General features: G+C 57.3%; 1 protein-coding gene and 1 long non-coding RNA gene across 2 annotated transcripts; one reads left to right on the top strand and one right to left on the bottom strand.

Annotated features, from left to right (window-relative positions):
• Positions 1-6,661: 6,661 nt before the first annotated feature.
• Positions 6,662-22,363, bottom strand: ADORA2A (adenosine A2a receptor). The gene is given in 4 exon segments (XM_032256622.1): positions 6,662-8,436; positions 14,849-15,174; positions 15,176-15,427; positions 20,473-22,363. Coding segments are annotated over 4 exon segments (1,683 nt in total). The 5' UTR covers positions 20,668-22,363; the 3' UTR covers positions 6,662-7,526.
• LOC116535527 lies at positions 17,406-19,040 on the top strand. Its single transcript, XR_004262240.1, has 2 exons — positions 17,406-18,056; positions 18,324-19,040. It is a non-coding gene; the product is annotated as an uncharacterized LOC116535527 (long non-coding RNA).
• Positions 22,364-26,683: the final 4,320 nt, after the last annotated feature.

Genomic DNA, 26,683 nt, shown 5'->3' with positions numbered 1-26,683 from the left:
CTCCATGTTGGTCAGGCTGGTCTCAAACTCTCGACCTCAGGTGATCCACCCGCCTAGGTCTTCCAAAGTGCTGGGATTATAGACATGAGTCACCGTGCCTGGCCAACTTTTTAATGTATATGTTGTCATTCCCTCCTCCTAATCCTCTGTCTTATGCCACATACCTGCTTTGGGTTTCCATGAACTGACCTGAAGACAATTCTGGCCACAAAAGATGAGCCATCTTCACTACTCTTGTGCCCTCAAAGAACAGAGGAGTCTCCTCAAGGATAAGGGGGTCCAGGCCTCTTATAGGCCAGCAAGTGCCTGAATGTCCTTACATAACTGTCCTTGGATCAGGGAAGACCCAGCCATGAGTCTCAAATTGTTGCATCTTGGTGGGCTTTAACATCAACTAGTTATTCTGCCAGAGCTTCTGTGAGCCCAGTTGTGCCTTTTGGAATAGCACATGGCAAGCTGTTTCCATCGTCTGGTCTGTTTACCATGGCTCTCCCTAAGTCTTCAACCTCACATCCTCCAACCATTTTCAGTTTCTGGATGCTCCCTGTCTTGATCCCTTTCCTTTGGCTACTTGTTAATTCATTGAGTGTCATTGGGAGGTTACCATTTTGCAGGCACAAAATAACAAATGGCTCATTTCAGTTTGTCCATGAGCAGGCGTGGTGTTGAGAAATGAGTCTGTCTCCTGCCTTGAGTGGGGACCTGGTGAGTCCCTAAAGCCTGGGACTCACTTCCTAGTAACTAGGATGTCAACACAGCTTGAGGCTGCAGTTGCTTCTTTCCTAGCCTGTCCCACGGTGTTAGCCAGTGCTGAACCTAGTAACTGAAGTGTCCGTGTTGTTTTGACCTGACCTTATAGTAGGCTGGGTCTCTCTCCTCCCACTCCTCCCTTTATGGCGTGATGTCGGCTCACTGCAACCTCCACCTCCTGGATTCAAGTGATATCTTGCTTCAGACTCCTGAGTAGCTAGGACTAGAGGCGTGTGCCACCACGCCTGGCTAGTTTTGTATTTTTAGTAGAAGTGGGTTTTTACCGTGTTGGCGAGGCTGGTCTCAAACTCCTGACTGCAAGTAATCTGCCCACCTCTGCCTCCCAAAGTGCTGGGATTACAGGAGTGAGCCACCGCACCTGGTCTAAGCAGGACTTTATACCAATCCTTGCTCAGTTTTATCTGTCTAGCCCTCTGAGGTCATTTTGAATCCTGACTCTGTCAGCCCAGACTTTTACTGTATCCCTTCTCCGTTTGCCTCTTAGATAAGCCTAAATTTTCCTAGTTTCTAGACTTTCATAAACAGATGGGACAGCATAAAGTTGAAGAAAGCAAATGATCCATAATCAGTGACCCTTGCCTCAGTCGTCTGCCTTTCCACACCCACCTTCTGGTACCCTGAGATCAGGGGCTTCCAGGTGCCTGGTTTGAACTCACACCCACCACATTCTTCCCTCTGGCAATGGCTGGACAATGTCACTGAGCAGTAGCTCTCTCCCCCACCGCCCTGTCTTCTGTCATTTCCAGCCTCCATTCCACTCTCTGATACCAAAAACCCTATAGCTATTGCTTGGTTACCCTCTTATTGTTCTGAACTGAGAATGGATTTATTATTATGGCAATAATGATCATCATCGCCGGGCACAGTGGCTCATGCCTGTAATCCCAGCATATTGGGAGGCTGAGGGAGGTGGATCATGAGTTCAGGAGTTTGAGACCAACCTGGCCAATATGGTGAAACCCCGTCTCTACTAAAAATACAAAAATTAGCTGGGCATGGTGGCCTGCCTCTGTAGTACCAGCTACTTGGGAGGCTGAGGCAGGAAAATTGCTTGAACCTGGGAGGCGGAGGTTGCAGTGAGCCAAGATTGCGCCACTTACTCCAGCCTGAGTGACAGAGCAAGACTCCATCTCAAACAAATAAAAATAATGATCATCATGATCCTGGGCATTTGTGTTCCATATACCTTCCAAAGCCCTGCCACATCTATTTATTTATTTATTTATTTATTTTTGAGTTGGTGTTTCGCTCCTGTTGCCCAGGCTGGAGTGCAGTGGTGCGATCTCTGCTCACTGCAACCTCCGCCTCCTGGGCTCAAGCGATTCTCCTGCCTCAGCCTCCCAAGTAGCTGGGATTACAGGCACCTGCCACCATGCCTGGCTAATTTTTTTTTGGTATTTTTAGTAGAGACAGGGTTTCACCATGTAGGCCAGGCTGTTCTCGAACTCCTGACCTCAGGTGATCTACCTGCCTCGGCCTCCCAAAGTGCTGGGATTACAGGTGTGAGCCATGGTGCCTGGCCCACATTTATTAATTCATTTTATCTAAAAGTAGGCGTGGCAGCTCAGACAGTGACTTGTCAATGGCAAAGCCAGGGATTGAAACTGGGGCTTTCAGCAGTCGGTGGAGCAGGGTGGTGGTTGGAAGGAGCGAGTGGTGGAATTATTTGGCATCTCTGAACTAGGCAACAGAGAGAATCGAGCTGAAACCTCAAGAGACACCCTGGGATAACTGGAGGATGCCTGGCCAGATGCCTCCAGTTCCCCTAAAAGTTCTGGAACTGAGAGAACAATTGTGACATTGGACTGGGACTAAATTATCCGAAGAGAAAACTTGATAATTTCTAAAAGTCTCATCTATCTTTAACAATTCCAGAAATCTCTGAATATAAACCAGGCTCTATCCCCCTCACTCCCTTTTCCAACCTAACTAGAAAATGTGGGTGGGTTGAGAAAGAACAGAAAAGAAAGATCAAAACTGTGACAATCTTCTGACAACATTTTAACTTGAAAATTGCCTCCAAATGGATGGCATAATTCAGTGTAGGCAGATGAAAATCAGGCGCAGATTTGCGCAGCCCCTCCTTGTTCTTATTTCCTGACCAACACCTTGGAGAGGTGGGGCCCTGGAGCTGATGGGGGACCTTTGAAAGGCCAGCTTGGTGTGGCCCCCTCTGTGAAGCCCATCGTGGCTCCCCACTGGGGTGTGGCTTTCACCTCCGCTGAGAGCTTGTGTGTCTTTCACAGGCTTATTCCTTCCATTGGGCTTATTCTCAGTTGTTGGCTCCCTGCACCCTGCCCCCGGCTCAGTGTGCATCAGCAAGGGCTCATTAAGTGGTTGGGAGAGGAACAGAGAGCCGGGAGATAGGGCTCAGGTCTAACCAGCACAATCTGAGGGCTTAGCTTGTCGTTAGGTGACAGTCCAGATGGCTGATTTGACAGAGTCACTCCCCACCTCCCCAAAACAGAAACACTTCCTTGGACGAGGCAAAGAAGCATGGATGGCTCCATGCAAAGCCTTCCCCACCTCCCTCAGAGGACCCTTGTCACCTGCCCAGCCTCATGCTGACTCCCTGGCCTAGCCTCTCTCCTAGGCCTGCCCCTGTCCAAGCCTGACTAGTGAGAAGCAGAGGGACTTGTCAGGAAGCTCTGCTGATCTGCTCTTTCTCCTCTGGAAACAGAAAGGGTTGAACCAGAGTCTCACAAGGTGTTTCTTGTAGCTAGGTTCTGTGTGTCCATCCCCCTCTTTTGAGGTTGTGTGAGTCATCTGACATTCTTCTGCCCCCTCCCTCAGCTCTGCAGCCTGACAGGGGCTGTCCTAACAATGACAGTGACTGCTAATGATGAGTGACAGCAGCAATGAGGGGTACCTTTGGTGGGGGGATTGGTATGGGGAGGAGGAGAAGGTGGGAATCTTACAGAGCAGTAAGGGTCAGGGAGGGGGCCACTTGCCTCACAGCACACCTGGGTCTTCCTAAGTTCTGTCCCCTCTAAAGCAGCTTCTCCCATCAGTAGAGGGGCATTGCCCAGCATGCTCAGAAAACACTTGTCCGGCACCAGAGCTCAGGGGACAGTGTCCAGCTGGGGCAAGAGCCCGTAGCAGCAGCTATGCAGGGGAGTGGCATAACATCGCAGGACAGGGGAGCGGCATCCTAGGCACAAAGTGCTGGCCTCACCCGCCTTCCCTGCAGCCCCAGGAGCAGGGGTAGCGGTGCTGAGCAGTTGGATTGCCCTGGGTCCTTGTCTCCCCACCACAGTTCAAAAGGCCAGTTTCCCATTTCTGGGATACCGAGTCCCAGAAGATGCAGGGGCATCAGCAGCTCATTTCCTGTCACTATCCAGGTGACCCCTCTTCCGTGCCCTGCTGTGGTTTGCTGTCCCCTGCTCAGCACACAGAACTGTGGCTCTACCCAGCTCCCTGAGCCCCTGTGTGATGCCTCCCAGAGGATAGGGGCTTAATCCAGCCAGATTAAGGTAGGGTTTCAGGAGCGGTGGTTAGAGGAGGGTGAAAGGGAGCTCTCTGGAGGGCTTGTCTCTTGTGAGGGCTAGTGACGAGCCAAGACCCAGCCTAAGCCAGACCCCTGCTCTCAAGCCTCTCTGTGGCCTGGCCACACCTGCTGTAGAGAGGGGCTGGGGCTATCAAGAACATGGATCTGCGATGGGACCCTCATATGCGGGACAGGCCTGAATGAAGCATGCCATCCACCCCCAGCCATTTAGGAAGAGCAGGGAGAGGGTAGAGAAGGGCCCTTTGACAGAGCTGCAGGGTGTGGACCAGGGGGCACTGTCTGCATCCCTGGCACTGCGCTGTTGCTCATGCCCTTCACCAGTCTTCACATCTCCCTCATGCTGATGCTGTGGGCACTTGTTCCTGCTGAGGTGGGCTCTGCACACCAGCATGCTTGTATGTGCACACGTGTGGTCAGAGGAATGATGCATGCACGTGTTCATGTCTGTGCACATGTGCTTACACTCAGGCCTGCTGACGGTGGGAACCCACATGGGGTGGGTATGGATGTGGGACCATAGGCTTCTGAGGACATGAGGAGGCCTGGGCTCTACCACTGGGCAGGAGCTGGCCCTGGGAGGACCAGGGCCCATTTGTACCTAGAAGCCTTTCCTGAGCTCCTGCCCCTGTCCTGTCATCCCCAAAGCCTATATACCTCCAGCTCAGCACTCAAAGCCTGGTTCCCAAGGTCTCAGAAAAGGCTGGAGAGATGAGGTTTCATTCTTCCATGCCTTTGTTGTTCTCTTTCAGGCCTCTTCCTACCAATTGCTCATAAGGACTAGCACCTTCTGTGCCCTTGGTCTCCTCAGGCATACCTGGCCACTGTTCCATACTCAGCCCACAGACAGTGCAGAGCCTAGGAGGGAGGAAGCTCATGTGAATGGGGTGGACTCCGTGCATTTGTATCAGTGGCTTCTTATAGGTTGTCCTGGCTGTCCATAAGAACCCCCTGGGGAATTACTTGATCTGCCCTGGCCAATTAATGCAGTGTCTCTGGGGCAAAGGGCTCAGGCTTTGGTGCTGATCAAAGCTTCCTAGGTATTTCTCCTGTGCAGCCAGTGTAGAGGACCTCTGAAATAACAGTGAGATAGCTAACACAATCCTGTATTGGTTTTGGGAGAGTTTTGCAGGCATCCATATGCTAAAAATGTAAAGAAGTGCAATGGAAATGGCTGGCTGCTGTGACTCATGCCTGTAATCCTAGCACTTTGGGGGGCTGAGACGGGCAGATCATGAGGTCAAGAGTTCGAGACCAGCCTAGCCAATATGGTGAAACCTGGTATCTACTAAAAACACAAAAAATTAGCCAGGCAGTCCCAGCTACTTGGGAGGCTGAGGCAGGAGAATCACTTGAACCCGGGAGGCGGAGGTTGCGGTGAGCCGAGATCACGCCATTGCACTCCAGCCTGGGTGACAGTGCGAGATTCTGTCTCAAGAAAAATAAAAGTGCAATGGAAAGAAATTAAATTCAGGGAAGTGTCTGTTTCCAGGCCTAGGAGTCAGGGTGATGATGGGCAGGGGCCAGACGCATCATCTGTAGTTATAATGTTTCATTTCTTAAGTAGAGCAGCGGGAACATGATGTTTTATGCTTTTTGGTTTGGTTCAAATAGTTCATAAGTTAATGGGAAAAAAAGTACAGGGATTTTGCAGTCAGACAGACCTGGGTTTTAAGTTCACTTCCGCCACTTACTAGCTGCGTGACCTGGAGCAAGCATGTAACCTCTCTGGGCTTGTTCATCATCTGTAAAACAGGGCTCCCAGGGCTGTGTGAGGATCACCCTTGAAGTTCTCACACTCCTTCTTGGGTGTCCCAGAGTGAGTGAGACCAAACTGGGACAATCAGCTCCCTGCCAACCTCAGGCAGGGGCAGGTGCTAACTGCCTTCTGGGTCTCAGACTTCATTACAGAAAGATGGCACCACCTCCTCAGGCAGGAGGCCCCTGAGGCCGGGGTCAGAGCAAAAACACCCGTTCCTCCTAGTTTCTTCTGTTGGGAATAGTAGGAGGGGGATTCTAGGGGAAGGAAGTACAGCCCCTGCCCAGATCTGTTTCCAGATACTTCTGTGGCCTCTGCTGGGGGGTGGAGCAGGGCAGGGGTGGTGGGTCACAGTTCAGAGGTGACATATGAAGACATTAGGAGAGTTAATGAGGGAGGGAGTTTCTGGGGAAAGCCCCTTCTCCACAGCCGCGGGCCCTCAGAGAAACGCAGGTGGGATTGTAGTGCAGCCAGGCCACCTGTCCCCTCTAGGACAGGAGCCTGGGGAGGCCCCTTGGGGCAGGCAGGTGTCTGCACATACACACACACACTGTCTCACACATACACAACACATGCCTCTGTGTGCACAGGTCTGGCTATGGAGTAGGAAATGAACTCAGACACCATTCTCATTGGACAAGCTTAAAACACGATGTGGCTCATTTTTATTTTATCTCAGAAAAAAACGTTCCCTTTAGAAGAAAAGGCAGTTAGACAAGGCCTCTCGCCGGGCAGCTCCGCGCTGCTTAGGCACATGCCAGTGGCCTGCCAGCCCCGACCTCTCCCCTGGGGCCTGAGCCCATGCTCTGGCACTGCTCTGTTGTAACTCCCTGTCCGTGATCCCAGCATTGTCACTCCGAGAGATGGCCCTGGGAGTGAGAAGTGGATGGCAGCTCATGACAGCAGGAGAGGACTGCCTGACTCCCCAGGCAGAGGCCCTGGTGCCAGGTTAGCAGCAGGACCGACAGACCCAGCAGCCAGGGAGGAAAGGGTAATAAAATTAAAAGGGTTTCCTCACATTTAGATTTTTCCTGGAAAAAAGAGTCGAATGTCACCTCTGGGCCCAGCAGCTCCTGAACCCTTTGAGAGTCTAGGGAGAGTGGTGGGTGGGTGTCAGGCGGCTGTTGGAGCCACTCCCCAGCCTCAGGGCCAGGCCAGTCTGCTGTGCCCAACCTGCTCTGTGGAGACAAGGTGGCACTTACAGATGCTTCTGCAGTGGAGGGCTGGGCCCTGGCCAGCGAAGATGCTGCTGGTGCTGTGGCCCCCACCTGGTCCAGGGCTTCACAGCATGAAACGTCTGCTTCCTGCGACCCCAAGCCCTCCTTGCTGGGCCTCATGCTGCTCCAGCCTGGGGCTCCCTCCTCTCAGTCCAAAGCAGGAACCAGCTGCCCTCAGGGGCCCCTGGCACTCTCTTCTCCCAACATGACTGGTCAAGCCAACCAGAAAGATAAAGATTTCCTTCCCTTAGGAAGGGGCAAACTCCATGGATCATCAGGACACTCCTGCTCCATCCTGGGCCAGGGGGTCCTCTGTGCCAGGGGACTCTGGGCACACTCCCTTGAGCTCATGGCTAAGGAGCTCCACGTCTGAGAGGCCCGTGTCTCCCTGGGACTCTCGGGCACTCCCTCCACTCACCAGCCCCAGGGCGTAGCCATTGGGCCTCCGCTCCGGGTGGGGAGCACTGCCGTTGGCCCACACTCCTGGGGGGTGGCCGTTGAGACGGAGGCTGACCTGCTCTCCATCACTGCCATGAGCTGCTAGGGCCCGGGCACTGGTGCCAGCTGCTGCCTTGAAGGGTTCTTGCTGCCCCAGGACGTGGCTGCGAATGATCTTGCGGAAGGTCTGGCGGAACTCGCGGATACGGTAGGCGTAGATGAACGGATTCACAACGGAATTGGTGTGGGAGAGGACGATGGCCAGGTACATGAGCCAGAGAGGGGCGTGGTTGCAGTCGGGGCAGAAGAAGGTGAAGCAGTTGATGATGTGCAGGGGCAGCCAGCAGAGGGCAAAGAGCCCCACAATGATGGCCAGCGATTTGGCAGCGTGGACCTCCTTCTGCAGTGTGGACCGTGCACGCTCCCCCGGCAGAGGCTGGCTCTCCATCTGCTTCAGCTGTCGTCGCGCTGCCAGGAAGATCCGCAGGTAGACACCCAGCATGAGCAGCAGGGGCCCCAGCACACAGGCAAAGAAGTTGAAGTACACCATGTAGTTCATGGGGACCACGTCCTCAAAGAGACAGGCCACCTGGCCCTCCCCGCAGCCCTGTGAGTGGTTTCTGCCCTCCTTAGGCTGACCGCAGTTGTTCCAACCCAGCATGGGAGTCAGGCCGATGGCAAATGACAGCACCCAGCAGATGGCAATGATGCCCTTAGCCCTTGTGCCAGTCACCAAGCCATTGTACCTGGGGAGAAGACACCAGCGTCAGAGATCTGAGAAGCCAGGGTTAAGCAGGGCCAAGAGTTCAGGACCCCAGAGCAGCAACCTCTTCCCTATTTACTGGCTAGAAGGTCTTGGACCAGTCATTCCTGCTGCCTCGCCTCAGCATCCTCTTCCATTAAGTGGAAGGTGTATGCCTTGCTTTCTCATGGGCTGCTGGGAGGTAACAGGAGAGCAGTCACCCCAGAAATGTAAACCCATGTACAAACGTCCAGATGGTCATTAAGTAGTCTCTGTAGTCCTGGGACTTAGTTTGGTTGGAGGAAATTAACACATGATTTTTTGAGGGGGAAAACATGATTTTTCTCTAAAGGCAAATGTGTCATGGTTGATCTTGGTTAAGGCTATGACACGTTACCCTTTAGAGAGTGGGAAGGATCTGGAGGGTATCCTCACTGGCTGTGGGCAGCAGCGGCCAGATCTGACCTGTAGAGGATCTAGGCCTCTTGTACTCCATATCCCTGTCTTCTCTTCCCCATTTGACTTGGGGTCTCCAGAAGCCCTTGGGGAGAGGCAGCATGGTGGGCAAAAGAGGGGAGGAGGTCCCAGGCCAAAGGAGATGCCATTTCCCCCCTCCAAACCCACCCACAGCCCTCTGGAGATAAATGAGAGGATTACATGTTAACATTTACATGGCCATCTTAACATTTGTAAGGAAATTCTGAAGTCCAGGGGGACAGCAATCTGCCTGAAATCACTGTCTTCCTAAGTGAGAGCCAGACAGAAATCCAAGCCTACCCATTCCCACTCCCATACTTGGGAAATGGCTGGATCTGCCATCCAGGAAGCAGACCTCAGCCCTGCAGGAAAGGTGGCATAGATTTCATGAAAGAATGGACAATTTTTAAAAAGTCTCCCTAATTTAGGAAGGCAACCATGATGATCACTGAGGGATGACTTGTGTTGAACAGTTTTGATTCTGGCAAGACCAGATTACACTCCCCTCTACCTGGCAGAAACCCTACCCATCCTTCAAGTCTGGGATAGAGAGCTCAGAGAAGTTTCCTACCGAAGTACAGCAGATCCCCACCACATCGGGGCCCCTCAGGGGCAGGGCTTTCCCACATCCATCTCTGCGTTGTCAGCTCTGAGACAGGGACACTCAGTAGGTGCAAGGAAAATTGTGCTCTACTTAACTCCGGGGTTGGGAACATCCACAGAAACCACCTCATCCACGAGTAGCAAACAGGTGCCTCCACGTAGCTCACCCAGGAGGCAGCCAGTGGGGCTGGTCTTCACTGTCAGGTAAAATGTGCACCCACTGTTACCAGATCTCAGGTGGGGCTGGGGAGATGGTTTTCTGGGTAGAATCTCCGAAGATTTAAATTCTGTCAACTAATTCAAATTAAAGAGAAAAAGAGAAGCCCTGTGGCTTCTGATCTCTTATGTGGCCCAGTCCTCTCACTTTACAGGTGGGTAAACTGAGGCCTGCGGAGAGGAATGGACTTGCTGTGGACATCCCAAGAGCCCAGAGGTAACTCAGGCCAAGGCGAGTCTATCTGTTCTGAATCTCTTGGGCCAATTTTGAATCCAAACAGTCAGTGGGCAAGCCCATGCTCAGCAGCTCCTCAGCTCCATTCTGTGGGGGCTTGGTCACCTGCAACAGGCCCTCCACAGGAGGAGGGTCATAGATTTGCCCATGGCTGCCAAGCAACAGGGAGCTGGCACTGCCCTGCCTCCTGTCAGACTCACAAACATGAAATCTCAGGCTTCTCATTCTCACGTCTGATGCTTACATAGCACTGACTCTGTGCCAGGCACTGTCTTAGTGCTTTGCAAATAGTAATTTATATAGTCCCCATTGACTGGGAAGCTGTATGAATTTGACATCACTCCTGAGAAAAGCATATCCCCCCCTGGTTTCTGGCCCGGTAAACAGGAATGTTCTAAAACTTCGTGTCTCTGAGCCTCAGTTTCTTCATTTGTAAAATGGGGCCAAGTCCTGGACCTGTCAGCACTGCCCCCTAAGGGCAGAATGGAGAATCATTGGGTGGAAATTACAAGGAAGCCGATGGTAGCTCAGGATGGGTGAGAGTTTTTCAGCTGAGTGATTCACAGGAGAGATGGGCTGCCTCAGGCACTAGTGAGTTTCCTGTCGTTTGAGGCAGTGGAGCAGAGCCAAGCAGCCACAGGGGTGTTGCAGAGCTGCCTGGGCCCTGGGGCCACCTGCTTTGCTGGTTTTCAGACTGTTCTCGGCAGCAAACCTTGTCGCCCACATTCCCAGGCAGTCACAGAGGTGAAGCTGCTGGGGAAGGGAAGGGGCTTATTAAATGTTTATTGAATCAGTGAACTGGTGGGGCCAGCAGAGCCAACCTGAAGGCTTCTGGGAACACAGTATGGAAATCCCAGTCTGTCCAATTGTTTACTTGTACAGAAGAGGGAACCCACAAGGGGAGTCTTCACTGCACTTTGCAAAGAAAGCCCCGTGTGGGGACAGAAACAAAACATGCATTAATAGCACTTGCCTATATATGCAAAGAATATCTCTGGAAGGATTCTTAACATGGCTTTGCAGGGAGGGAACTGGGGGTGGGGGACTGGGGGTGTGGAGGACAACTTTCTACTATACTGTACTCTTTTGTTCCTTTTTAATGTTTTAGCGTGGGCAACTATTACTCATTTTTTTAAAAAAACACAAATAGACTAAGCGTAATCAAAAGAAAGCCCCATAGGCTAGAGCTCTGGACCTGGTGCCCAGGGGGGCGGGGACAGCATCAGCCTGGATGGAATCATGGCTGAGCCTCGGCCAGGCGCAGCAGCGTACCCTGGGCTGCATCTGTGACTCACACACTCACCTCCTGCCCTCCTAGACCCCAAACGTTGACCATCCAGCTGTAAGGGATGCCAGCGCTGTCTAGCATGACACGCTGCTACTCCAGGGTGCCCAGATATGTCAGAGAATGTGGGTCCCAGAGCTGCCCACCCATTCTGGGGGTGCTGTCTGCAGCCGTTTCCCCAGGCTTGCAAACTGCCCCTTTCTGGGGATCTCCATTACTTACACTGGGGGCTCACCCTATGGTCCAAGAATATGCCCCATGATTCCGGCTGGGGCTTCATGTGCATGTGCACCACCCTGAGGAGGTGGGGCTTTCCTAAGTTGTCCAAAGGAGTCATTGATCCAAGAACTGAAGAGCCATGGACATATCGGGGAAATCTACATTCCTTCCCCTGGTGTGAACAGGCCCAACTTGGCCTCCACCTTTCCTGCCCACTCTGTTCATTGTCACTCAGCAGCCAGGCCACCCTTCCCTGGCCCAGTGCTTACATGTTCATTCCTTCCTTAGGGCCTTGTCCCAGGCTTAGCCCCCAGCTCCTGACACACCTGCCACCACACTCATGCCAGTGACACCCTGCCTACCCATCTTGTGAGACCGACTGGGTGGCGCCTCCTCCAGGGAGCCCTCTCTCCCAATCCTGCTCTCTCAGAAGTCCTAGGACTTCAGGCCTCAGCACCAACTGCACCTTGGCGTGTTCCTCAACCAGTGAGAGCATCTGCCAGGGGCTGCTATGAGAGGCAGGGGACGGTGACACAAAAGTCCCCTGGGAACTGGGAAAAGATGTCTGTGTCTCTCGCCCTGAATTTCTATCCTCTGGGGACAGAGAGAGCTACATCTCTGCCCCTCTTGTGGCGTCTGTCTCACAGAGTTCCTTGACTATGCCCTGTGAACTCTCACAGAGTTCACAACAGGTTCCATGTACTTGGAAAAGAATAGATTTTTCCAAAACTAAATTCTTTTTAAAAAAAAAAAAAAAAAGTTAATGGAGATTGGGGCAGGCTTGTGGAGCAGGAAACGGCATGTAGAGGAGGCTGGATTCCCAGCAGAGAAAGGAGGAGGGAGGATGCCAAGCCAGGCTGCGACTCCAGTGCCAGCCAGGAGTGCCTCCAAATTCCCCTCACGCCCCAATTGCTCTTGGGAGCCCACATGGACACCTCCACATGCCCAGCGCCCCAGGGGCCTTGACGAACAGGAAAGTGAAGGGACCTGCAGGCCAGGAATAGCTTGAAGGGCCAGGAGTCCATCCACATCAGGAGACACTCATATGTCCTCCCTCCTCTGGCCTCCCCATGAGTTCATGAGTAACAGGAGGGTCAGAACATCCGCCCTGGCCACAATGCAGGCTAAGAGGATGAAAGGAGAGGCCGAGCTGACATCCTTTGGCAACCGTAAAGCTCTCTGCCCACGAGGGAGGATGAACATCACTGTCGTCATCATCTCCAGGGGCTCCCTACAGAAGAAACCAGCCTGAGCCTTGCAGAGCCTCATGGAGCAGAGTCAAATGGCTCAAGGTCTGGATGGAACTGAGGCCCAGGTCCAAGAGAGTTGGGATGAGATGGGTAGAGGGCAAGGGGCAGGTCCATGGCTCTGAACACAATGATCTGAATCCCGCTCTCCCCACCCCACCAACCCTCCTCAGGGTCCCTGTCACCCCATCCATTCATTGGACCTTCAGAACCCCTTTGTGAGCTCAGAGGGGCAGACACTTATCCTATGGATGAGGAAATGGGCCCAGAGGGAGGTAGCTGATTTTCCACAACCATGCAGCCCATCCTGTCCTACTACATCGGGAGTCACTCAACTCTCAGAGAAGCAAAGGGAGAGACAAAAGGGAAAAAAAGTCAAGCTCCTTTAAATTGAAAATAGCAGCCCTGATCACTCCCTAGAAGGTTGTTGCCCTTTGAATCGGAGAAAAAAGTGAGAGCTCAGCCTCTGCTTCCTCATGGAGCATTCCCATCAGTGTGTAGGCTCAGCTCAGTTTCCTGAGTGGGCTCCAGTCCTCTGTTCTCTGGCCCCTCTGGGCACCTGCAGACAGGCCCCCTCCTGGGCCTCCGTGTTCTGAGCTGTCACTGGACGAACCTGAACTCTGCTCTGCCCATTGCAGCACAAGGGGTGGAGGCTCCCCTGAGACTGCACTTGGGAGTCAGACAACCTCTAATTCTGCCCCTGTTAGAGCTGGCCAGGGTCCCCTTCTCCTTTGCCAAGGGTTCTTGCCTCTCCTGGGGTGCAGAGCATCTGACAGGGCAGTGTGAGGGCCAGAATCCTCCCCTTCCCTGGAGGAGAACGTGGCTGAACGTGGCTCCTGCTCCCACTTAGAGCCCAGGTGACTGACGGCTGCCTGGTGCGGGATCTGGGAGACAGGCTGCCCATGACTCTCCCCAGTGACTGAAGGCCAGTGGGTATCGGGCCACAACATTCTTTTCCAGGCCGAGCCCCAGCTCTACTACCAACTCGTTGTGTGGCCCGGAGACAGCTGACTCTCTTCTCTGAGGCTCATTTTCCATCCAGAAGATGAGAGGAAATGACCTCTAAGGCCCCCTTGGGTTTGACACTCTGAATTTCTATTTGCTCACTCAGCTGGGTCCCCCTTCCTGCTGGGGCACCCTCAGCCCGAGTGGGGCTGCTGTGGCTTCCTCTTTAGGGAGGCACCCACACCAGTCTCAGATAATTCACTGCAGGAGTGGTGTCCCCTGCTCCCTGACCACCTCAAGCCTCATGCGTGGCCTCACGGCTCACAACCACTCAGGCTGTGGAACGCAGCTCTGTGGAGAAGGGGCCAGGAGGTGGGGCAGAAGACCTCCAAGGTCCCCAAGGGAGGGATGCACTCTTTAGCCTCATCTATGGCCTGGGTAGGTGGAAGCCAAGCCAAGTAAACTCAGCCTCCGGGAAAATCTTCATTTACACAATACTTGGCTGAAGTCACTTCACAAAAGATTCACCATAAAAACCCCCCTCCAACAGCTAGCCCCTGAGCACCCAGGCTGTCTCCAAGACCACGAGTCCTTGGTGACCTAAGGAGCAACAGAATTTGCATATAGGTCCAAGTGACTCACTGTGGCATTCAGCCAAGTCACTTCCCCTCTCTGGGTCATTTTCCTAATGTGCATGCTGGGAGGCTGGCCCAGAGGAGCTGGGGGAAGGCAGGTGGCGGGCGGCTCCTAGCAGTGAGGTCCTGTGGTTTCCCCTGGTTCCCTGCTTGCCCCAGCATCATGTGGGGAGTTTTGCTCATGTGTGAGGAATGGGCCAGACACACCCACCGGCAGCACGTGGGTCACTGGGACCAGAGCTCCCCACTAAGCCTAATGCCAGACCCTGGACACGCTCATCTGCCCACAGCCAGAGCACGGCTGGTCTCAGGCAGCCTGGGGAAACCCAGGGAGAACCAGGCCACCCTGAGCCCACAGGGATCAGTCGGTTCGGCATGACTGCTGGCCACATACTGGTCCTGGGCATCCCCTGCTGAGCCCAGGGCCCCATCCCCAGCTCCCCACGCTGACAATGCAGCCCAGGCCCTGACCCCAGGCTCACCCTGGCCCCGGGCACAGACCAAAGCCTGGGCACCGACAGCCTTTGCACAGATGTAACCCTGACCCTGCTCACCGGAGCGGGATGCGGATGGCGATGTAGCGGTCAATGGCAATGGCCAGGAGGCTGAAGATGGAGCTCTGCGTGAGGACCAGGACGAAGCAGGCGATGAAGAGGCAGCCGTGGCAGGCGGCACAGAACCCAGTGCTGATGGTGATGGCAAACGGGATGGCGAGCACACCCACCGCGATGTCGGCCGCTGCCAGCGACACCACGAAGTAGTTGGTGACGTTCTGCAGGTTGCTGTTGAGCCACACGGCCCAGCACACCAGGACGTTGCCCAGGATGGCCAGCACGGCAATGGCCAGCTCCACCGTGATGTACACCCAGGAGCCCATGATGGGCACGGTCACAGACAGGGAGGCTCAGCACGGACGTGGGCTGGGCCAGCTCACGGTCCATAGCTCCAGCCCGGCCCAGGCAGAGGGGCCCAGGCCTCTGAGCCCCTTCCTCACAGGAGCCAAGTGCAGCTTTGCTGGGGTGCTCTCCAAGGGTTTTTTCACAGAGGACTCTGAGTCTCCCAAAACCAGGTCCTCTCCAGGGCCTCTGGCAGCAGCAGCATGGCTCAGCCCAGCTTCGGGATTCCTGAGGCACCTTCAAAGGGACAGCAGTGAATAGCTGAACTACCTGCACAGGGGAGGCCCTGTGGAAAGTACCACCCCTCACCCCACATCCACCCTGGCCCCTGAAGACCCTAGAGCTTCAGATCCCACCCCACCCACAAGCCAGGTGCGAGCCTGAGGATGGCCCCCAGGATGGCTGACACCTGAGGATGGTCGGGGGCCATCCTCAGGCTGACACCTGGCCTGTGCCTGGTCTGCCGTGGTCATAGCCAGGAGGCGGGAGAGGTAGGATTTTGACCCTCACTTTAGAGGAGGACCCCCAGAGAAGTCACTGAGTTAGGCTGCTTTCCCTGGTTCAGTAGGGTTCCCGCTACAACCCTCACACAAACCCCTCCCAAGGAGGCAGCCCCTTCTCCCAGGCTCTGCAGAATGACAGACAGCACCATGGTCGGGCCCCTGCCAGGACTCCAGCTCACCCCAGTACCATCCATGGCTCCCTGCATTCCCTGCTTTGGGTATTGGGATCACGGTGCCTCCCCCTCTGGGTTTGGGGCTGAGGATCAGCCGCAGTCTGTTTTTTTCCTGGGTCCTGGATCCCAGCCAGCCCCATGACCCTCCTTTCCAGAACGGCCCCTCCCTGCCCAGGCTTTCCCCATCCCACCCACCGTCTCTCACCAGGCCAGCTTCTCAGCCCCTGGCCCACTCCATCCCACCAGCTGTCCCAGGAACTACCAGCACCCACCTAAGGGCCACCAGCCGCCCTGTGAAAGGACAGGCCAGAGATCCCTGGAGCTCGGATGTGGAAGGATGTGGGGAGCCGCCTGGTCCTGTCTCCCACTGCCGCGGAGGGTAAGCCCTCTCACACTGTGCCCCAACCTGCTGCCTCCAGGTGCCCCTGCCAGCCAGCTGTAGTCAGGGCAGGGGCGGCACTACAGCAGCTGACTATGAGCTTCCCCTCGGAGGAAGCCGCCTCACCTCCCTCCTCCCACACCCTCTCCCCCACCTGCTCCTCAGCCTGTCTGACACCAGGAATGACTGACGAATTTGGTCCCTGGCAGAAAGCGGGTACTGAGCCAGGACTCAGTGGGGGAGTCTGGGCAAGAATGCTTTTCATTTCTGGGCCTCAGTTTCCTCATTGATACGGTGAGGCGGCTGGACCCCAAATGACCTCTAGGGGCCATGCCAGCTCTCACCCATGATTCCTTTTTTTTTTCTTAGATGGAGTTTTGCTCTCGTTGCCCAGGCTGGAGGGCAGTGGCACGATCTCAGCTCGCTGCAACCTCCGCCTTCCGGGTTCAAGTGATTCTCCTGTCTTAGCCTCCTGAGTAGCTGGGATTACAGGTGCCCACCACTACGCCTGGCTAATTTTCAGCATTTTTAGTAGAGACGGGGTTTCAATATGTTGGCCAGGCTGGTCTCAAACTCCTGACCTCAGGTAATCCGCCCACCTTGGCCTCCCAAAGTGCTGGGATTACAGGCATGAGCCACCTCACCTGGCCCTCACCCATGATTCTATGAGAAGGAAATAAACAGATTTTAAATGGTTCCCGGAGAAGTCTTGGTTCCCTAGCAGGCCTGAGCCCAGCCCCAACTCCCAGTGTACCCCCCCAGCCTGTGAATGGTCTGGGTCCAAGCAGACCTCTGCCCATTAAACGATCTCTCTTTGGAGCTAAGAGGCCCCCAGATCTACCCCCTCCAGTCCTGAACCCTCATGGGGCCCTATGGGTGTGTAGCCAGCAGCCACCACCTGCCTGTCTTTCATGTGGACTCACCAGCCACCTCAACTCTCTCTCCTCCAGGACATGAGGGATGGAGCAGGCCTGGCAACTTGGAAAGAAGGTCACTCCTGGTCCCGAGGCCTGTTCAAAGGGCCAGGCTCCCCTTTACCCCACTGTCCATATGACGGAGCTCAAGCAGATGGACCCCAACTGTCCCTATAACTCCAATACCATCTGCAACTTGGGGCTGGAACAAGATCAGCAGAGGCTGTAGTCAGACCTGGGCCTGGAGGTTCTCCTGCACCCAACGGGCCCTTTTGCCCCAACTAGGTGGCTCAAAATGGAGCCTCTGACACAGAAATGGGAGGAGGGAGGAGAGTGCAGAGCCAGAGACCCTACAGAAGCAGAGGTCTGCAGCAGCTAGAGAGGGCTGAGTCCTGCTGAGCCCCTGCTTTGCATGGTGCACTTGCCAGGCAGCCACTCACAAAGCGTGTTGCTGGCAGGGACATGCCAGACCAAGTCTCCTGGCACCATCCTTGGCCACACTCAAGGAACACAGTTACCCCTGATGCTCCTGGCCTCTCCCCGAGCAGCCTTCAGGCCCCCCTGACTCACGACAGGCCCCTGCCCAGCAGGTACAAGTGAAACTGGTGCTGGACCTGGGCTGCCTCCCACCCCGGTGCCTGGCCTTTGGCCCCAAGGTGGCCTCCCAGGCTTAGCACCACCAGCAGCAGCGACAGGCCACTGTCCAGTGAGGCCCAGTGAACCACTGAAGAGCCGCCTCTACCCAGGCATCCCGCCTCCCACCACTGCCCTCTCTAGGGCATCTGCATTGAAGGACAGCACAGCCTTCTGCCAGTCTGACCAGCCCAGGCTACAAGGCTGATGCAGCTCAGGACCATGCTCCTGCAGGCTCTCCCAGCTGCTGCCAGCACATCCTGGGTGAGGCCTGCCCGGACCCACAGGCAACCTGGGCCCCTGCCAAGCCAGAATCCACTCTTGGCTGTGCCTTTCTCCGCCCTGAGCAAAGCAGATCGGTGGAGCCAGAGGCACCCTCGGGGCAGGCAGGGGAGAAGTGCATTCCTCGGGGGAAGGCTGGGAGCTACCCAGTCACAGGTTGGCAAATTGGCCCCAGGCCAGGGGTTGCCCTGACTTACAGGCTTTGGCTGATTTCTGCAGTGTAAATTCTCCCCCTGTGCCCAGTTTCAGGCTACTAATGTATCATGGACCAGAACTGGGGAACAACACAGTCAGCTGGCCATGGTGCCAGCTACTGCTGAGCTGTCAAACCATACGCTGTCCCAGGGGCCACCTGCCTAGAGGCCAGCACTGCACTGGACCCTCAAACACAGCTTGTGCAGCCTGATTAGGAGCTTGGGAAACGACTGTCATCTGTGATCTTGCTGGTCCCACAAAGCCCATTTAACAGATGAGGAAGCTGAGGCCCAAAGGCATGAGGTGATCTCTCCCGGCCTCACCAAGAGCACTGGAGGGTGACGTAGGGCTGGAGTCGTGCCCACAGAGAACACAGCAGCAGGAGGGCTCCTGGGCCTCCACTCGCCTCCCTCAGACGCCTCCCAGAGTGACAGGAAGGTCAGAGGCCCTGGGGAGGGGCCAGGATCTGGCAATTTCCTGTCCCTCTCTGTTGGCCCTGTGCATCTAATTAATCCTTGAGTCATCTGTTGCTAACCAGGAGGGGAAATTAAATATTAATAATGTAATGCTCTGTGACGGCCCCTCGTTGGGGACAGGGCAGAGGGCAGACGCTGTCCCATATAAACAGGGGACTCGTTGCGGAACGTGCATAATGCCTTTGGAAAGAACAACCCCATAGGATTCCATACCGTCAGACTCAAAGCTGCTGCTGCTTCCCTTCCTCACCTCCCCCAACCCGGACACTTTAATTAAAACTCCATTTAATCAAAACCCACACATCTCCTAGCCCATTTCTTCTGGTTCCTCGTATGTCACACTATCAAGGCCCTCTGTACACATGCCCAGATGGTGGCTATACCCCCCAGAGCCTGCTGCACGGTGGTGCCCACCAGCTTCTAGGCAGTGCCCTGCACACCTGCTCCTGAGTGCGGCTAAGGGCAACGAACAGGACACAGTGCAGGAACTCGGACCCGCTCCAGCCATGCCGGCCTATTCCTGGGCTCCAGAGCCCCAGCCTAAGAACCCGCCTGCTACCTTCCCATAACAATTGTTTACCAAGTACCTCTACCAGGGCTGGCAGCACCCCAACTGCTGGGCCACAGGGAGATGTGCTGCCTGCTGCTTGCCTGGCCCCATCTGGGCCCTGAGCCTAAGGCAGGGGACCTCCAAGGAGGAAAGGATCCAGGACATTCCTGGGAGGTGGCTGCTGCCCTGTGGCTTCAGGCACCGCAGGTCACTCCCTGTCTCCACAACCTTGGCTCACCTGAGTTACAAATCAATTTCAAAGCACAGGAGGTAAGTGAAGGCTAAGCAAGGTAATCGACAGAATGAAAAATACGGAGATGAATTCATTGCAGAAGAAAGGCAGGTAAGACAGTAATCTAATAATGATTTCAGAGACCTTTAGGATCTCCAAAGAGGCAAAGAAAGGAATGGCATCCGCAGACAAGAATGAGAACTTCTGAACCAATTGGCAGAAATGAGCAAGGACAAGTGGATATGAGCAAGAAATCATATCACATCCAGGGACTGAAAAGTAGAGGGATGGAAATGGGATGTGATGGGCCTCAGGCACACACAGGAGGCTGGCACTGAGGAATTCTCACAGGAAGGCCACCAAGAGACCGAGCCTAGGAGGAAACAGTTGAGAGGCATGGGGCGGACTGAGAAGCATCAGCAAGTGGCTTGTGGGGGCTCAGCAGGGGCACAGCAGGTCGAGGGCCCCCGCTATGACTGGCTTTTGGGGTGGCCCAAACCCAGGGCCCCAGGATCCCTGAACCCCTCCCAAACTCCTCAGCGCAGGTGCCTTCCTCACTGCCCAGCGGCAAGTAGCCACCCCGAGTCCACTCAGCGTGGGCTCCGCTTCCCTCCTGCCCTCCAGGGCTGCCCAGTGGCCCCCACTTCAGGTGCTGGGTGCAGGCTGGGCCCAGGACCCAGAGAGATGCCTGGCACCCCTCCCCCACAGCCGTGGTGCGGCCACAGCTCTCTGCTCTTGGTGGCAGGATGTGGGCAAGATGGGGCCGAGACAGAGCTCCCTGCAGCTGGAGGCTAAGGCCCTGAGCCCTCCTCAGAGAGCAGCCCTCACATTATGCCCCAGGGCCAGCACTGGGGGCTGCAGCTCCTGCTCCCCACACCCCCATGTGTCCAGGCCAGGGGCCAGGGAGATCACAGCCCCACCCCTCCCCACCTGGAGGCCACTCACCCCCTCACAGGATGTTTCACCTGACAGCCCTCCTCCGAGGGGCCGCACCTCACATGAAGGTGCTGTGGGCCCACGCTGTGCTGAAAACAGCCTGGCTGGGGGCGGCTCCTGCTCCATGTCACAGTCCCCAAGACCCGGGCAGAGCTTCCCCTCTGCATGAGGCTGCTCACGTGTACGCAGGCTGCAGTGAGGCATCAGGTCACGTGAAGGATCAGCACCTGTACCTCCCTCAGATGGCGTGCGACAGGTACTATGCTGCTGAAGTGGGGACAAGGGAGTGTTTCTACATGGCCCTGAGGACACATCGCCTAGTAGGCCTGGGCGGGATGGTTCGGGAGGCTTGAAGGGGTGGTGCTGGGTGCAGGTCCTCAGGAAGCCCCGGAGTGACTACACTGAGGGTGGAAGGGGTGAGGACCGGCTGGTGGGTCCTTGGGCAGGTGTGACAAGGCAGCCCCAAGGCTGACGGGAGGGCAGGGTGACCTAGCAGAGCCTGGCTACTGCTTCTTCCCCACTGCACAGCCTCCCCAAGACTGGCTCAGTGTTTGCAGAGCCTACTGAGGGGCCAGAGGTGAGTCCTCCTGTGACACAGGGGCAGACAGATATCAGCCTGGGGCCTCTGGGGAGAAGTCTCCTGCCCAGACGCCAGAGGAGGCGTCAAGTGACACTACTAGCCTCCCTCTGCTTGGCAGCCTCTCCGCCAGGTGACGGCCGATGACAAAGACCAGGGTTGCAGCAGCTCTTCCGAGGGGTGGGGCACAGAAGGGCAGCAGCCACCCCTGCCCGGTGACTCCTAGAACAGGCCTGCTCTGCAGGAGGGGTGGGGCCTGAGAGAATCCCCATGGCGATTCAGAGAAGGGGCATCTGGGTGGGATTTGGAGAAGGAGGTGAAGAGAGAGGTGACGAGATTCTAGCAGAGAAAATGCCGCAGAGGCTCGAGGCCAGGGTCCTGCTTTCCCAGGACTCCCATCGCCCCCTGTGCTGGGCCAAGGGGCAGCTGCTCTCCTGCTTCTCCCTCCACCTGATCCTCCCCAGCCCCTGGCGGGATCCACGGTGTCCAGGCTGCAGGGGCTGGCCTCCGTCTCTGCCGTGGAACTGCCCCTTCCCACCACCCGGAGCCCCAGGCCCTGTGCAGGAGGTGGGCAGTCGTGGGGCTCCTCTCTGCACCCCACCCAGCTCCATTTCCTTCCCCATCTCAGACCCTCTGCTCCCTGCAACCTCCAGACCACCCACCTCCTCGGACCAAGGCCCTCGGGCCAAGCCCCTCCTGTCAGTGTCGCAGACCCTTCCCCTGGGGGCTAGAACCCTCCCTTTCACCAGCTCAGCTCCTGCCTGTGCGGTCTCCTCTCCGCAGCCTCCCCACCACACATGCCCCAAATCCCCTCAGCCTGTGCTTCCCGCCTTCATCTATCCATCTGTCTGCCTGTCCTTCCTCTGCTCTCCTGCATGCTCAGGGCCCAGTTTGCACTGCACCAGACAAGACAGAACCTGCAAAAAACGGTTGAGATAGCAATTCTAGCTCATTTGGGGTTAGGTAGCTCAGGAATTAGGTTGGTGAGAAGGTACCAAGACCTTCTTCGGGGTGTCAAGACACAGCTGAGCACCACCAGGGGCCGGTCCCACATGGCAGGCGCTGCCCAGGCCCCCACCTGGACCTGGCCGGGCTGTTGCCCTTGAGCCACACACTTGCTCCCAAGCCAACCACGGTTCACATGTCCCTCTGCCACAGCAATCCCTGTGGTGTCCCCTGACCCTCAAGGCTCACACACTCCCTCCCCGGTTCCCCAGCTCCAGCACACACCCCTAACCGGCCCTCTAGTCTGCCCTAAACCTTCCCCCGCTCGCCTCCAAGTCAAAGCCTTTCCACATTAAGCATTGCTAAGATCATCCTTGTTCTACAGATGCGACATCAGATTCGGGGCAGGGGGGTGGTTGGCTGCGACCTGTCTAGGGAGTGAGTCGGGGATGCAAGACCAGAACCCAGATGAGGGCACTGAAAGAAATCTCCAGCCCATCGGGTTGCCCACAAGGCAGTCATTGCCATTGTCCTGGTCCACCGCAGGCTCCTGGAGGTAGGAACCCCGGCTGTATTTGGGGATCTGCACTTCACAGCCCCAAGAGCAGCCAGGTCAGTCTGGCCCAACGCCCGCCTCCCGCCAGAGGTGTCCGGGTGCCCCCAGCCTCCTCCTCGAGGAGGAGGGAAGCTCAAAGCGCAGCCAGCTCAGCCCAGAGCCCGGTCAGCCCCGAGGAGACAGGGGACACGGATGGGGAAGCAGCCGCTGGTTTTTGCCTGAGAAACACTTGGACTGTGGGGAGCCTGGGAGACCCCAAAAAGCAAGGGCAGGACAAGGAGGGACGGACACCGTGGCTGTGGACTGGCGCGGATCTGCCGGGTCGGAGTGGGGGCTGCCCACAGGGCCCAGCCTTCCCAGCCCCACCCAAGGCCTCCGGGAGCGGCCAAAGCAGGGCCCCCACCCTGCAACAGCCTCCCTGGCCCGCGGTGCTCCACAGAGCTCTCCGCCATGGTCCCCGGGGCCGGGGCACCCTGGGGTAACCCTGATGCAGGCATGGAGTATTGGCAGGGTGCCCCGCCGGGGAGTCTGGGGGAGCCGGAGTGGAGTGGAGGCGGCCTGAGCGCCCCGCAGGAGGGGAGAGGGCCCTGTGCGGGGCAGAGCCCAGGAGAGGAGGTGCTGCCTCAGGATTGGGACGGAGAGCTGGCTCGAGCTGTGGCCCACCCTCCCTGAGGGCCGCGAACACCTGCTCCTCTCTGCCGGCCCCGACTCCCCAAGACCAGGACCCAGCCCTGGGTCTCCCTCTTTCTCCCACAGTACAGTCGGGGCAACTAAACACAGGGATCTCAGCTCTGCCGGCCCACGGTCGCCTCCTCGAGCCCTCGGGCCGCCTTGCGCCAAATCCCTCGAGAGCCGCCACCATTCCCGCCATTCCTACCTCCGCTCGGGGCAGCCATGCAGACGGCCAGGGCCAGTCCGAGGCACGCACCCACCCCCGCCCGTCCCCCGTCCTCGTCTGTGTCCCCCACACCCAGTTCCCGCCACCACTGTCCACCGGACGCGCCCGCGCTCGGCCTGGCGTTCCAGACTGCCCCTTCCTCGGCTCGCCCGGGCGCTCGGGTGCCTCTGCCCGCGCCGCACCTTCCCGGGGGAACCGGCCTCGGCCCGGCCCCTCCACCTGGGGATCCTCCTTCGCCCCGGGGTCCGGCCCGCGCCGCTGCGCCCCCAGCCCATCCCCGCTGGAGGAGCTCCCGGAAGGGTCACGCGAGCGCGCGGGGCCGGTCCGTGGCGCCTGGACGGACGGACGGACGGACGCTCCCCGCCCGCCACCTGCGGCTCCGCACCCCGCGCCGCCGCCGCACTTGCCTTCGCTCCCCGCCTACCCCGCGCGCCTTCCGGTGCCGTTTGGGGCGGCTCGGAGGGTCCGCACGCGGCGCGGGACTGCGCCCGGGACGTGAGTGTGCCTGGCCCTGCCCAGGCCGTGCCGGCGCCGCCGCGGGGCAGGACTCGGACCCGCGCCGGGGAACTGGTCTCGGGGCGGCGGGAAAGGAACCCTGAGGGGAGGGAACCCCGGCCTCCCAGCCCTCCTGGCCGCGCACCCCCGACGGCCCGACGCCGCCCGGCCGCCAGCCCCGGGCCCCCGGCAGCCGGGACCCCGCACCCCGGCACCCGCGACCCCGCACCCCAGACCCGGCACCCCGGCTGACCTGCGGCTCGCGCGCCTGCTCCCGCTGTCTCGGCGGCCGCTCGGGCTCCGGCTCCGGCCGCGCCGCTCACGGGCGCCCCCTGCAGGCAGCTTTGAGACCCGCGCTGCCCCCGCCCCGCCCCGCTGCACGGGGAAACCGAGGCCGGCGCGGGACCGGAGGCGTCGGAGCGCGAGGCCCGCAGGTGTTCCTGACAGGACGAGGCCGCCACGGGCCTGGACCGCGCCGCATCCCCCGCCCTCAGCCCCCCAGCGCGCTCTTCCCGGCCTCGCATCGGTCCCGCCGCCTCCTCCGCGCCACACCCCCTCCCTTCCAAGAGACTTGAGGCCTGGGAGTCCCCTTCCCCGCCCCTCGGAGCGCTCTGGGCCCCATCCCCGCACTCCCACTTTTCTTTCTTCTTCTTTTTTTTTTTTTTTTTAGACGGACTCTTGCTCTGTCGCTCAGGCTGGAGAGCAGTGGCACGATCTGGGCTCACAGCAACCTCTGCTTCCCGGGTTCAAGCGATTCTCCTGCCTCAGCCTTCTGAGTAGCTGGGATTACAGGCACGTGCCATCACACCCGGCTAATTTTTGTATTTTTAGTAGAAACAGGGTTTCACCATGTTGGTCGAGCTGGTCTCAAACTCCTGACCTCAGGTGATCCATCCGCCCCGGCTTCCCAAAGTTCTGGGAATACAGGCTTGAGCCACCGCCTCCAGCCTCCCTCTTTTCTAAGAAGTCCCCACTGCCACCTCTGCTGCCCCAGTCCTGTGGAACTCTGCTGTTCCTTATCAGATCTGGGCTAGATCTGTGCCCCCGTGTCACTCCTCCAGTGTCCAGCTGTGCCCACCCGCTCCCCTTCAGATGTTTCCATGGCTCCCCAGGTCCTGAGGGATAAAGGCCAGCCTCCTGAACACAGCACTCAAGGCCCTGCCTGGCCCTTGTTCAGCTCCCCACCATTAGCCCTGCCCTTCCTGAGCCCGGACAGGGGCTGGTATATCTCAGTTCAGATACATGTCCCCAATTTCCAATGTCCCCTTTGCCTCTCCCCATCCCAGACTCTGGGCCCAGAGACCCTCTTGTTCCAGCTCCTGGTGCCCCGTGTGGCCCTGATCCTCCCCCACTTCCCTGAACAAGGAGACAGGGAGTCCTGTATGCACCATAGACTGGGAATTTTAGAGCCTGAGGCTGGGAATTCCCACCCCCACCCCCTCTCACCTCCACCCCCGACTCGCCTGTTTTCTGGAGGCTTCCAATTGGGAACAACCTCAAGTCCAGCCCTCCAGACTATGCAAGGGGACCCGCCTTCTACCCTCGCCTCTGGATGGATGTGGACTAATCCCAATTTTGTTCACGATAAGACCGCCTACGTCAGACAGCTCCGGGGTGTTGGTGGCCAAAGGCTTTTGGGAACTCTTGCAATTCTAGAACCTCTGGGGACTGGTGGGGTAGTGGCTAGAGGCCCAGGGTGGAGGGGCTTGCCCAGGGCCAGGCTGGCCCCTAAGGCTGAGGCCAGAATGGGGGCATGACCTCTTTCACTCACCGCAGGGAGGAAAGGGTGGGTGGACAGTGGTTGCACAGGTACCTGGCCAGTGTGCTGGGAGGAGCATGGGGCCCATGGCAGTGACCATTGCCTGCCCAGACACAGCCTTGCTCATCGGGCAGCCTCCCTGGCTTATACCTGGTTCAAAGCCTGAGCCCCTTTCTCATTCAGCTAGTCCAGCTCTCCTGGTTCTGTCGTTCCCTAATGTCCAGTGGGGCCCTTGCAAGGTGGAGAAAAGCCTGGAATGTTTGAGGACCCACACAGCTTGAATTAAACTTGAATTGGGTGAGGCCCACATGAGACTCTCGGGGTGCTATCCCCAGGTCTTTCCAAGGAGACCTGGCCCTGGCGCCCCCCTCTCTCTCATCCTGGCCTTTGCTGACCCTCTATTCAAAGGAGCTGGCCTGCCCTCATTCTCCCATGGCCCTGGCTTTCCTACTGGAGAAGCCCCCACTCTGGGTGGGGACACTGCCCTGGGACCAGAGGCTGGGGCTTTCCTAGACCTTCCAGGACCCATATCCTCACTGGTAAAATGAATGTCTTGTGTCTGCCCTGCTCCCCCTGCCCCATGGAGGTTAAGCCAGACCATAAGGTAGAGGTGAGGGATGATGCCGGCCACGGGGCCCACCCCTGCCCCCATCCTTGACTCCCATCCTTGCTTCTGGGGATCCCCATGAGGTAAAACCTCTCCCGTAGTAGGGACAAACCCCTCCCGCCCACACCTGCTGGACGCTGATTCATTCAAACCCTCACCCAGCAAACATGCACGGAGCATTCTGAGTCTTCCTGAGGGGCCCCCGGAGGTTCATGAGGCAGAAACCAGCCCTCAGCTGATTCTGGGGTCTCTTTTGTCTCCCAGTCTGGACCCTGAAGACTCCTCTCCCATTCCCATCCTGGGGCCTGCACCCTTCCTGCGTGGTCGATTCCATGCATGGTCTGGCCATGGGCATGCCAGTCCCACAGCAGGAAGGGTGCAGC

Source organism: Sapajus apella, unplaced genomic scaffold (genome assembly GCF_009761245.1).
Source record: "Sapajus apella isolate SASKATOON/1434 unplaced genomic scaffold, GSC_monkey_1.0 scaffold95, whole genome shotgun sequence".
Classification (NCBI taxonomy): Eukaryota; Metazoa; Chordata; class Mammalia; order Primates; family Cebidae; genus Sapajus; species Sapajus apella.
This window is presented reverse-complemented; position numbering and strand designations above follow the sequence as displayed.